Genomic DNA, 14,005 nt, shown 5'->3' on the forward strand with positions numbered 1-14,005 from the left:
ATTTTAAACAATCTCAGTCTAAGTTGCTGGAAATCTCAAGGTTATCCTGACTTGTAATTTCAACGTAATTTGTAGCACTAGGTATGGCTCAACATACCCCGGACTGCAAATGTCCTTTGCTAGCACCGCTCAACTTAAAGCATGTTTTGACATACAAACAAAACCTGAACCGTTAGCCTGCACGTTCTCAACACATGATTCTGGCTTGACTGTGATACTGACGAACTCCAGGGTTAAAAAAGATCAATTTTTATAGGCAGTGGAAAAGGCTAGAAAAAGAACAGTCCCACATACTCATCAGCTGCAAATCCGTACTTATATCAAAATACATAAAGACAGAATTAGCAGTCTTATGCCATCTAGGAATCACGTGAGCATCATTGTTTACTGTATTTCTGTACTGTTCACTGTATTTCAAAGAGCAACCATAGATACCAAACCGCCTATCCAACACTTGGCCATGCCTGCAAAGTGCTAGCAATCCAATCCAGAACAAGATAAGCAAAAAGACAGATTGTGCAGACCACTGGGAGCACACCTCATACACAGAGATTGTATGAGAAAAATTACTTCCAGCTGAAGCTTTAACATTGATTGTGAATGTTCACAGTTGCAAAAAAACCAGCTCACATTTTTTCAATCTGTTCTAGAAGTAAATTTGAGTGGGAGAAAGAAGCAAAAAACTTGTAAATCAGAAGAACAACATGATGTTATTAAAAAGTGATATATATTCAAAATGCAATGCTAATGTACTGTAGCATAAACACATTTTAAAACAAATGCACAAACAGCAAACTGTCTCAGCAGCTACTCCGAGAGATGCATTGACCCTGAGGTCCCGGCATCTCATTGAGTTGCGCATCCTCTTGTAGATGTTGTGCTGTCTGCTAATTTGTAATGGTGGCACTAGGGTTTGTGTAGTTTCAGCTCTGATGTTTAAGAAATTGCTGTAGCAGGTCTATTAGTTTTTAGCCCTTTCAATTTGAACTGGATTATCATTTCACATTGGCATAGATCTTTTGTGATGGGAAAAAAACCCAACAAACCCAAACTCAAGTCAATTCTGTCTCATAACTTATCACCTACATCCATCCATAATTAAAGAGAAATACATATGAAGTAACTAGGCTAAATATGCAAATAGGCAGCAGGACCTACAATACAATAGTATTGTAACCTACAACAGGTCACAATAGTAACCTTCCACTACCAAATTGTGGTGGTATTTTTTTTTAACAAAGACTGCTGATGAATTATGACGTTCTTTTACACTCTTAAAAAAAAAAAGTTACATACATAATGAACTTCTTCCCATCTAAGCTGTATCAGAGACATGCTTTTAAAGCAAACACGCATATAATTTACTTAGCATGAGTAAACACAGGCAAAAAATATCTGATCCAAATCATCAAATTCCTTTAAAAAAGAAAAAGGTGTCAGAAAAGTGGTATTTTGCAACCAAGTTCAAGGGTTATTAGATTCATTGCACATGCTTGTACAATTTACTTTCCAACAGGGGCTCTGAAAGTAGAACAGAACCTGGGAAAATGACAAGTACTGTGATCACTCAATTCAAAACTGTTTTCTAATATAGCAAGATAAAGTTGTAGTTAAGAAGAGCAAAACAGCTTTCACTGGGTGTATGCTCCAAATCTTTTTAAACAGCTACATAGTTCTGCTGCAGTGTAATCTTACTTTTGCTCATGTAAAACCAAAAATTGAATCAACTTTTTTTTCTTTTTTTTGAGATGATAGACTGATTATTATAACTTCCTACAGTTGTGTTAAAAAGAAATTGTTTTCTGGAAAACAGAAACAAACTAACTATGCAGGCTAAGGCAGTGAGAACAGTCTAGCTTTCATAATTCCGAACCTCATGCTACACAAAAGCAAGACACTTCATATACCACAAGTCCTCGTGCCTTGCGCACCTACTGTTCTCTCTTGAGAATACACATTCTAAATTAGCCATGGTCCCTGTATTATTACAGACCTTCCATCGATGTAGTTTTCACAGTTCCCTTCAAAAAAGTGAGAAAAACAAGTCCTCAACATAGTACAATAAAAGACAAGAAGTTTTTCTCTGCTGTTGATTTCCAAATAAGCGTAAGGCATCTCTTGTTTAATACAATACAACCTAACGAAGCTTTATGTGCTTTTTCTTTCTCCATGCATATAGCTTGCTAGCATCTCTCCCTCACGGCTTTGCACACTTCTCATTCTCCGTTCTCATGAGCCTTCCATTTAAAGTTCTAAAGAACAGTAAGAAAATGAGAAAAAAAGCCCTGTTATGGTAGTGCTCAAAACAAGACGACTACAACCAGCACAACTGAGTTTGATATTCAAACAAAACTTCATTTTGTTTGAAAGCTGATTATCTTAAATTTATCTTCTGAAGTAATAAAATGATTAGAATTCTTTTGTCACTCTCTGCCTTTAGGTGTTCAATGAGATGGTAATGACAGAGACAATTATAATAGATTACTAAGATAATTATGCTTTATTAAAAGAATCGGTGTCAGCTGCTTCTAGAAAAAGTGAATCATAACTTCAAAAAACAGATGCAAAGAGCTCTCACGTGACTCAGAGTTCTGTGGACATTAAAGAAAACCTTGTAACGCTTTCCTTCACACTAAATCAATCCTGACTGTAAATCTGTCTATATCCTTCCAAAGAATCCACATTCACACCTCCACTGCAAGAAAAGCATTTCAACACAGCGTGCCAGCAAACTGTGCAAAGAGACTTCCAGGCTGCCTCTGATCCAACAGTGTGGTCTTCTACCTTAAATAGAAAGACCGTTATCAAATGTACTAACCGGAATCCAAGCAGGAAAAGGAAGTCAGATTAAATACAAAATAAGACACCCCTCCTCTGCACACTAAACAAGAAATAGCACTGAAATTCCTGTTGTATTTTCTGCTGAAAACTGTACAGTTTGGAACTATCAAATGCTATGCATTTTGAAAGCTCATATGGCATTAAACCTTCACATGCTAACAAATGAAGGGGATTAACATTAATTAAAGCAAGCTACTTGCATGACTAAATATTGGGTTGGGAGTTCTTGTTATGTTAACCATGAACAGTGTCAAAGAACAATTCAATCCTGAGGAGAGTAAGTTCAACAAAGAACAAGTAAGTGGCACGCACATCACTCCTAATTTTATTATGGGAAAGAAAACAAAGTAATTCTTAACGTACAAACCCCACTGACAAAAATTGATATGAGACAACATCAATTTCTTTCCCAGATGTTAGAATTTGTCAGCAACATGTGAAAGGACTTTGCAAAATATGGGAAACAGGTTCTGCCCCCACCCCAAAAAGGATGCTGCCTTAGAACTACGCTTGAAACTAAGTGGACAAAAAAAATCTCACTGTATCCAAGTCCTAATAAAGACTTGGAGAGAAAGGAATAGCAGAATTAGTGTTTCTATTTGTGAGGGAGTCAAGAACACATATTAAGTTACTTAAGAGTACTGAGTAGCACAGGTCATTCAAGGCTGTAACTCCAGCCAGTTTCAGCCCACCACACAGCACTCTCACAGCTTCCAGGACATGCTAAAATGCTCTGAGGTGTTATGCTTTAACAAAATTAGACAATTTAATCCCAACTGTATATTATATTATTTATGATTTATCTTGTGCAAATTCAGGGAAAACAAGAACTTTTTTAGAGAAAATACCACTTGAATTTTCAGTAATACCATTGCCACAATTGTATGCAGCTACAGTTTAGTCGCAAGGGGATGGGAAACATTGCAGAAATGTGGGATTTCTGTGGATATCATAGCAGAATTGATGACTTAAAAGATCAGGAAATGCAGCACTTTAAACAGCAAAAGGAATGACATGAAAAGATGGTAAATACTAAATGATTACATGACAGGGATGTACAGTAAGGATGGATGCATGGAAAAATAATCTCCCTAAGGGGTCAAAGATGACTATGAATAAAGGAATTTGAAGCCACTGTATTCAGAAGTTTCCTAGATGGACTTTACACAATTGCTTCAGCTTAATGCCTGTCCTAAGTTACTAAGGCAGTCACATGGGGTGCATATGTAGAGCAACACGATCTATTATTTATAATGGACACGAATTTGCACTTTTTTGTTTGTTTGGGGTTTTTTTGTTTGTCTTTTTAAAGGAATGACAAAGGACTAACAGATAGCTATGGCCATAAACCTCAATACAGGATCTTCTTCTAGAATGATAGAAATCTAATAGGACAAATATTAAAATGAAAAGGTATCACTGAACAGCATTGCTGTTTACCAATTAACAAGTAAGACAGGTTTAGCTTTTAAACATACTTTCATGGACTCAAAACACAAGTGGCAGTTAACTTGGTATGTCTCTATGCACTGCTGTTTCAGATGAACTGAAATACATCTGTCACTAAAACAACTTCTTCCTTATCTAAAGTAATTCGGAATTCTTTATTACCATCAGCTTTTATGGTTTTTTTCACCAAACTGATCACAGTAAGAACAGTTTTGCTCATATGCAGAGCGTTTCAAACACAGAAGTACTGTCTTCCTGCATCTTAAGGTTCTTTGAGAATCCTTTTACTGACTACAGGAGCATGGACATACAGGAGTATGTTTTCACAGTGCAGTGCTCAAAAGACAATTGCTTTATAAAGGGGTTATTTACTGAAATGCACCATTACAATTTTTCCTTTGATATACAGCTACTACATCTGAGGATGCAACATTCTGAAAAAAAGGAAGTAAATAAATAAATTCAGATGCTAAAATGAAGTTGATACACAAAACTAAAAGCTACAAAACTGAAATGCAACTTCAGGCAGAAAAGTAGTGCATTTGAGATATCACCAGCTGCAGGATAATCAAACCCTACTTTAAAAAAGAAAAAATCTTTCAACAAATGCATTTTGCACAATGCAATGAATGATTTTAAAAAAAATGCAGAGGTTAAGCACTCTTATCCTGTGTAAACAACTAACTGGCAATAATGAGCTATCATTTCCTATGAGAAAAGTGATAATTTCTACCATGTCATACAAATAGTGAACATATATGAAGCAGTTCAATTGCTTGGTAGGGAGGAGAACAGAGAAGATTGTCTTAAGATTATTAGTTGGATAATTGGATTTTAAATATCAGAAACATCGGAGTTCACGTCACTACAAGACTCGGACAGAACTTGAACAATCCCAATCCATGCTCTGTCAAAAAGTAAGCTAGTTTGCATAGTAGGAATAAACACAGACTTCATAAATTAGGGAAGACCACACAGATAAAGACACAGCAGCAGCCAAAAAAACAAACAGTGAGTAAAAGAGCTGAGGTCAAGTTGGCTAAATGCTACCTTGAGAAAGTAAAGAGTGTGTTGTATGAGCTCAGAAGGATACTATCAACTGTATAAGCAAGTTCGATTTCAAAAAGCTATCTTCTATTCTCTTCACATACAAGCTGCAACAGATTTCTTTGCCTAAACTAAGCAAAATCAGTGGCTGATTCACCACACTTTTACAGTCTTAGATCAGATATCACAAAGGATGATTCATCAGTCTCCAATATCCAGCTGAACCAATCATAGCTGAATAGGAGTTATAATGTTAAATTCCTATAAAAATGAATTAATAGACTGTATAAACAGCACAATATTCAATACTAATTGCTTCTGGGTCACTACTTTAAAAAAACATTTCATTAATCTTCAAAGTAACAAGAAAACAGCATATTTGTGTGTTCAAAGTATGGTCCACATTCATCTCATTGCTTAAAAAACTGGTGATTTTTAGAGCATCTCACTGAAATCCTTAAATTTCTTTAACAAATACAAAATTTTTCACTTTTTTAAATGACAATTATTAAAGCTCGTTATAATTACAATTATTTATCAGGATTCTAGCCAACATCTATGGTTTCCTCTAAAGAAAGTAGAAACAGATCTTACAAAAAGCCTCTGCTAGCATACAGATAACAACAACGAAGGATTAATCATTTTTACTATAGCAACCACTGCACTGCAATTACCATAGTGACATGAGAAGAATAGAAAAAGTAATAATGAACAGCCCTTACTTATTTAGAGCAATGTGTCTGCCAAATAAGTGCTGAATTCTCTAGTGCCCGGCTCTGCTCACCTTAATCAATTAAAATGCCATTTGTAACAAATGTGTCACAAAGCATTTCTGACTTACTTTCAAAAGGGCAATACAAATTTGTCAACTGTTCCCTGTCCTTTGGTCACGTTAAGGTACAAATCATTGTTATCATGTAACTGAGGGGAGTGCTACTTATTTTAAAGGTTCCAATTTAGACATGAAGTCTAAGGTCTACTACATTACCATACACATATTGATATAGATACACTTGCTTTTGCAAATTTTTCCATTAAAATATACATACAGGTATACACACAGACGTATACACAGAAACGTAGTCGACCTTACAGATATTTATACGTAGATGTATACAAACATACATTTGTGTTTCTTTCTCATGAAAAAAAATAATCTTTATTATTTCAGCACTTCAGGAACACTTGGTGCTAAGATTACACTAACACCTGTGACAATTTCTCATGAGTCACCTAATCGCTGTTTTTTCCAGTGCCACTTATCTAAATAATTTCTGCTTGATAGCTGTTGTTCAACCTGCTTAGTTTAAGAAAGGAAACCTTATCCAAAACCAGTCGCCTTTAGAGGTTCTCAGTCAGGACGTTATTCAAAGCTCCCACATTTTTTCAAGCAACAGGTAAACACTGATGGCTGGAAAGGGTACTTCAAATAAAACTTTTGGAAGCAGAAAATAACGTTCAATAAAGTTGCCTTTTGAAACTAAAAACATGTTTTGCTAAGATGTAGGTACGATCAATAAATTAGAAACTTGGACTGCAGAAATGCAACAGCATACAAATAGAAAGGTAGGGGTAAGTAAGAAGGTGGCAGGACAAGTGACATATTCCCCCAAGCTCATGTCTGGCCCTGACATCATTCCACAGTCTAACATGCACACAGTTAAGTAAATGGGAAGTGGCAGAGAATGAAAGCACAGAGAATTATGGAATCCTTTGAGACCTTTAGCAAGTGGCAAGGCTGGCACATCAGCTGTGAGGTACAGAAAATGTCGAGATAGTAGAAGAAAACAGAGGTAGGCAACACAGAAGTAAGACTTTGACACGCTTGTGACTGTATATTGGACGTGTTTCTAGTCACAGCAGCTGCATTCTAGTGCCAACTGTCAAGATGCCTGCAGCACGCAGAGTGAGCGTGGTATGGTATGTTCTGCTTACTGTATGACACACAGTTTGGCAAAAGCTACTTTGGTATCTTCTAATGCATCCCATTTTAAGTCTTCATTGTGCCATTTTGATTTGTTGTGCAATGAAAACTCTTTCAGGCCCCATTACAGATAACCAAATTACTATTTCAGACTGCAAACCATCATACCTTAACTTCCTTCGACTTAAAGACAATCATTACTTCATCATTTTTGAAACAGAAAACCGGAAAAGGAGATGTTCAGGTCTGACAAACAATTTCTAGTAAGGCATTTTCTTCAACTTCAGCTCACTACAAGCAGATCTGTATAATAAATGCCTAACTTTTGAAGTATCTAAACATATGCAGACATAGCACAAGCACAGTGGGTAAATGTTACTCTGATAGAGTGCTACTCTAGTAGCGTGAGATTTTGCCTCCTTATTGTTAGACTGGTGCGGAACTAAAAATACTGGAATGATAAAGAACATGAGCAGAACTCAGCTAAGATCCTCCTTTGCACTAGAAGTTTTTTTCCTCCTACTAATTACTGTATAGCCACTCTTACACAGAACTATTTTGCTGTAGGGAGGATTTTTTTGGTGGTGGTGGTATATTATTCAACCTCCTTCAGACTGAATTTCATAAAGAACATGGAATTTAGAATTATATCCCTTCATTACTCCTACACATAGAAGTGAATATGGTACTAAAACAATGTTCTCTAAAACTTCATTCAACGAGAAAATAGCTATTTGTTGTCTTGATTATTTTAAATTAATGCTGGGAAGATGAAAAAAAATTGATGCACTACTCTATTTCCTACCCGCTGTTACAACAGAAGAAAGATTAATTCAAGTCATAATAGTACTCAGTAGTAAATCTGAAATCACTATTATAAGTATTCCTGTAGTTGTCCGCATAAACTTTGTTCCTCTATCAAAACACACATACTTATAGCAATCTCTTTTCACTCGCTTAGGAAAATTAATGGGCAGAAAGACCATTAAACCATTTCCCATCCTTCACCCTGGATGAACTTGAGTGATCTGGAATGATGATAAAGATGATGGTGTGTATGTAGCTGTTCAGGAAGAGGAAGCAAGACCCTCACACTGCAAGATCTGTGCTGGGTGCTCTCTCAAAGATGAAATGGCTGAGATCTTTCAGACTAACCAGTTCTAAATAGTCAGCTTCTAAAAAGCCAGCATCTCCTCCCATAGATTATATTGATGATTCCTCACCTCTCTATCTGCTTTGCCATATACGTTGTCCCTCTACGTTTTCTTGCATGCCCTTCATAAGTCCCTGCATGTTTTTTCTCCCTTCCATCTTCTTATTAGAAAGACTGCTCCACTACTGCCTCACACTAGTGCTTTGCTGATGAATTCGATGATAATTAGCAGAGCAGGGTATTAAACAATGGGAGATGGAACTCCAAAACAGCAGTCCCCCGCCGCTAAGCTAGCTATACCAGCCGTGGTCTTTCATAATCGTGGCTGTACCAAAACCAGGATGTACCACACTGCTCTATCACCCTGTATACAATTCATTCACACGCTCAAAATTTTAAACTTTAACATTTGAACAGTTCTACTTCTCTTTGCAAAGGTATCCCAGGGCTTATTAAAATTCCTATGATAAATTACAATTATGATATATCATTTGGGCTCATTAGCTACCTAACAGAGATAAAATTAGCCTACATAAAGAATGCTTTCCACATTGCCATTGTTTTAAAAAAATACTAATTAAAAAAACCCAACAGATTTCTACGTAGTACCTTTTAAGATACACTATTCACAACATCAGCCTGGAAAATAGTTACAAAAACCCCCAACACATTTAATATTATTTTTAACAGCAAAACACGTATTCTATTCTTTCATTCAGATATTACATATACAAGTGTTTATATTTGTAGAAAAACAGTAAAAGATTTTACAAAAACTTCTGGAAAATGTTAAACATTTCACAGAAGAACTCTGAGTGTTGTTCAGCTTCTAATTTATTTCATTTATTATGGATCTGTAAACCCATCCATAGTTGCTAGATGAGGATCTAAGGATAATTAACTATCTAGCAGAGGTGTCTTCTAGTTACATGTCAGTAAACAGCTTTGCTAGAACTCTTAATAATACTTCTAAGTGACAGCACAGAGCAAGAGAATTGTACTCTGGGTCCAATACGGAGTCTGACTTTAAATTTAAAAAAATCTTTATCTATTCAAGTCATTTAATTAATTTGCATTTTATGTAAAAGTGAAGAATTGATGAACATTTACACAAATAATATCTTCTGAACAAGATTAGGGAAAAAACCAAAATCCTGACAAACAAAACACGTCTGATAAAATAAGATTGGCGTTGTACCATGCCTCAAAGCAACAGTCCTTAAGTGTGGCACTCAAAAGTAGATGTGTGTGATGCAAAATGTACTAGGACAGCCAAAGTTGAATGTAGTTGAATTTATTCCAAGATATTTCAAGGTTTACAGTCAAATAGATAGAACACTTTGAAGATAAAAGAGTAAAAAAAAAAATAATTTAGAGCTAAACATCTTTATTTGTTCTTAGATTTAGAGTAGCTAACCAAAATATGAAAAAGAAAGCAACATTCAGGATAGTTTAGGAGAACATAACTCACCAAAATCTGCAAACACAGACTGTCCAACAACTTTCATACCACTAGGCGCATACACAGTTTCTTCAAGTTTAGAGAAGTTCCCATCCTATCAAACAGGACACAGATGATGGAAAAACTGAACTGCAGACTAAGTGATAAAGTTTGACTTTTGAACCAAAGAATATACATATAAATAAAAACATGCTTAAATAGATAATAAAGAGACATCTCAGCTATGGAAAAAAATTTGCGCTCTTTAAAAATAGGGACTGAGTTTTTCCATTTCTAATCCTTCATGGAATCTTACAGAAATCCTGTAATAGTAATATTCAGACACAATTGTCCATATATTTTGCTGTGTTACAAGGAAGGAGAGATTGGGTTATTTCAGCAATATAATCTAAATCATAAATAAGTGATTATTAACACCAATGTGCAGGTATGCATACTGACGTATGAGTTTATAGACACACAGAATATATAAAACCATACCTGCACACCTGTTAAAAATAGCTTCTGATTTTCCTTCTAATTAGGAAATTAATTGATTTTACATTAGGTCTGGTTTAGATATTGTTTTAATCGTCTTAATAAAACGTAAGCCTGCAGAAAACCATATTCCAGTGTTTTGTCAGAAAGACAAAAAAACGAGTGCTGGATCCTTGTTTATCATAGAACCGGATCACAAATGGAACAAAACCATTTAAAACCTTTTTGTAGGCCCACTTTTCTAGAAGCTGCAAACAGCTTATATGAAGTGCTAAGCACAGAAGTATACTTAAAGACATTCTCTTTTGTGGATTATGTTTAGTCATCCATATTGCTTACTCATGTCATACTCAGCTAGTAGGCTTCAATGTTGTTGAAGATGCAACTCCAGAAACAGTATGTGGATGTTTGACATATATATATTTACGTTGATGTATAATTTACAGTGACTCAGATGGGGGACAGGAAGCAAATCATCTGCATGCACAAAAGATGACTAGGCTCTGGGCTCAGTTGGCCAGAAAAGCATATATTGTCTAGGCAAACATTTTAAAAGCATTTTATGGTGCATCAGTGAAAGGAATTACTTAGTCTAGGTTTGTAGAGCAATTTAAGTGCTTTTAATGGATCAATTAAGGTATTTTAAGATGGATATATACGTACATATATTTTATCTGTATGACATTTTGCTGGGTTGATTGATTCCAAATAATAGAATTCCTTTTTAAAGATAAGCAAATCTTATCTTTAATTATTTTTTTTTAAAAAAGCAAGCATACAAAACACATAATGTAGGATAATATTTAGAATACATGAATCTGGAAACACATATCCAAGTTTTGTAAGAATAAATCCAAAACAAATGTAAGAAAATTTAAAAAACCCACCACTGCAACCTATAGGAAACAGGTCAAATGCTTTGAGTAGTCACTAATGCTCAATCCCCCAAGAATTAAATTTGTCAAAGTCAAAAATTGTTCATTTTTAAGTCTATATAAAAGCTAGAATCAACTAATCAACTCATTTCACTAATTGTTATTAACAATGAGGTTCTTCACTGACCATGGCTAGGTTAGGCAATACAAAAGCTGAATCTCAATGAAGAAATAAAAATAATCCATTGATCTATTTCTCCCCAACCTTGAATTGCATTTGTGATACTTGGTTAAAATAGGACTCAGGATTTTCTGAACCGTAACCTGCATACATATTGTAATGGTTAGAAGTGAGATTTTGAACCTTTGTCCCACAAAATCTTACCCGAGACCTGAAGTTACAGTTCTAAGAAAGCTTACTTAAAGAAATCAAATCTCTGAGACAGAAAGAAGAAAAAAAAAAAACCCTGATCAGCCTTTTCTTCATAAATCACCGCGCTAAGTGTCAGTAACCTCCCAGAACTGCTGATGACACAGGAGGCCTGCCATGGTGTACGAAGGCAGTCTGATTGATTTATTTAGTAGTCATGTTAAAAAATCTGCAGAGAAACTTGCTGAGTAAAAGATTGCTAGCGATATTCTGCAGTCTAAACACACTAGTGCAGTTAGTGCCTCAACATCACTTCCATTCATTCCTGAAACAAGGAATATCAAATGAGTTTTCAATTATTTTTTTTAACCTGTCTGAATTTTAATAGAATGGTTATTTGGGTTTTCCCCTCTTACCTTATTTACCCATGTCTCAAACTGAACGTTTTGTGGATTTGGTGATGTCGTAAGGAACAAATCTGCAAGGAAAAATGTAAGAGAAATAAAATATTTAACATTAGACTACACATACAAATATTTAATCATCAATAAAGATATATAATACAAATCATTAAAACTAAATTACATATATTTTATAAATATATTATATTCCAGTGATGTTTAGTTGTATATATATATTTTTAAGCAAAAGATTAAAAACCAAAAATCCCCAAAACTGTTTTCATCCCTCATACTCTTATGTATAAATAAATATACCTTCTGCTCTCAACTTTGGCATTTGTATAGTTTATACATAAATTAATTTAGCCTCACAAGAGCTAGTAAGTGCTGGATATTATATATATACACACACTGAAGAACATTTCTTAATAGTAAAGACTGAGACAGATCTCAAAGCTAGGAAAAAGTATACATAGTTTTATTTTTAGTAAGTCAAAATTAAAAGTAAAAACCTGCCAACCATCCTTTTATTTTGGATATGTTGAATTAAGCAACAGATATACTGTTCACAGGAGCAGGAAAGGCAATAGAGAAATATTTCAGGCTTCCTTTACACTAAAATTCTCTTAAACATCAAAACAGTGCATGAGTGCTTCAGAGGATTTATCTGACAATGCTATTTAGGAAAGCACCAAAATTAGGAAAATGGGAAGAATAAGCTTTATAAAGCTTTTATGTAAAAATAAAAAAAAGTTTAGAAAAAAAAATTATGAAGTCCAGTGTCAAGAAGTAGATTTTAAGAAAACTACTCTTTTAGATTTAAGCATTTTTTTCATTGTTCTACTTCCCTTCCACAATTTAAGATACTACTATTTGAGTTAGAACACAATGGCTACTTTGTAGGCAGAAAAAAGTGATTTAATTAAAAAAAAAACAACATTAATGCTTTACCCTGAGGTTGTTTACTGAATAAGCAGGAGGACTGCTGTACAGGGAACTTCAAATGGCTCATAGTGGGTATTGTCTTTCAGGGTAAAAAAAATCCTAAACCTAACCAAACCATAAACCCTCACACCAAACAAATAAACAGCCCACATACACACAAAAAAGCCAACAAAGATTTTGCTTACAGGTTTCTCCCTGTCCCCCTGCCACAGCCTGAAAGTTGTACCATTTAATTTTATTCCCCTGAATACCTGAAATAGCAGTTTCCTTTAGGGCATACACATGAAAAGCATAATAGTGTGCTTCATTGGAAAGAATTGTATTGACACTTAAGTATGTCTTGAAGGCAAGAGACAGAAGTAATGGAAACAATCTGAAGATAACACAGATATAACTTAGAAAACATACATAAACTTTAAAATTTTAACTTTGGATGTAGAAGGAAGTTTGTGCAATATTGTTGGTTACTATCAGATACGAACTAGAAAAGCATCAAGAACTCTTTTAATACATTCACAGGGGGGAAAGAGCAACATGGACCAACAGATGCCGTGACTCACTTTCCTACAGGCCAAAATGCAATTAAATCTTTGTAAAGAGTTTTTGGGGTTCATATAAGTATTTTGAGTGAGGCTGTAGTGTGTCCAAGCTGTAACGCAACCAGCAGCCAGTTATGGGCTACATCATATATAGATTATTCCACAAGGGGCTCTTACTATAACATAACACTTAGTTATAATGGACAGCAAAGGACTAGCATTTGATTAGCAAATATGACGGGGTGCCTAACCTTCAGCAGACGTTTTGTTGGCACTATAACCATCTCCCCACCACACCTCTGACTCTGCCGAGCGGTTCAATTCACGCACTGCAGAGCTGACCCCTCAACTTTACTTGCTGAGTCAATCCTCTCTCTGCACAGTCCTCTAGGCAAGGAGAGATCTTGAGGAGCATTAATTCAGCATTCCTACTAGCAATGCCATGTTTATACGTGTTTTGTGAATCTCTCCCAGAACTGGATGAAACGGCATAGCTGCCAACACCAGACATAATTCACCCAG

The 14,005-nt window shown here is 35.2% G+C and overlaps 1 protein-coding gene across 4 annotated transcripts in view; it reads right to left on the reverse strand.

Moving 5' to 3' along the window:
• The window catches only part of ITFG1 (integrin alpha FG-GAP repeat containing 1), an 88,136-nt gene that overhangs the window by 50,309 nt on the left and 23,822 nt on the right, over positions 1–14,005 (reverse strand). For all 4 annotated transcript variants that reach the window (XR_005107683.1, XM_037409184.1, XM_037409182.1 and 1 more), the window contains 2 exons: positions 12,015–12,076; positions 9,886–9,970 (listed from right to left, as the gene is read on the reverse strand). Coding sequence is in view for 3 of the 4 variants with exons in the window: in XM_037409184.1 (XP_037265081.1) it covers positions 9,886–9,970; positions 12,015–12,076 (147 nt within the window). In the remaining variant the exon portion in view is untranslated. The remainder of the gene's footprint in view (positions 1–9,885; positions 9,971–12,014; positions 12,077–14,005) is intronic.

This window comes from Falco rusticolus, chromosome 15 (genome assembly GCF_015220075.1).
Source record: "Falco rusticolus isolate bFalRus1 chromosome 15, bFalRus1.pri, whole genome shotgun sequence".
NCBI classification, from domain to species: Eukaryota; Metazoa; Chordata; class Aves; order Falconiformes; family Falconidae; genus Falco; species Falco rusticolus.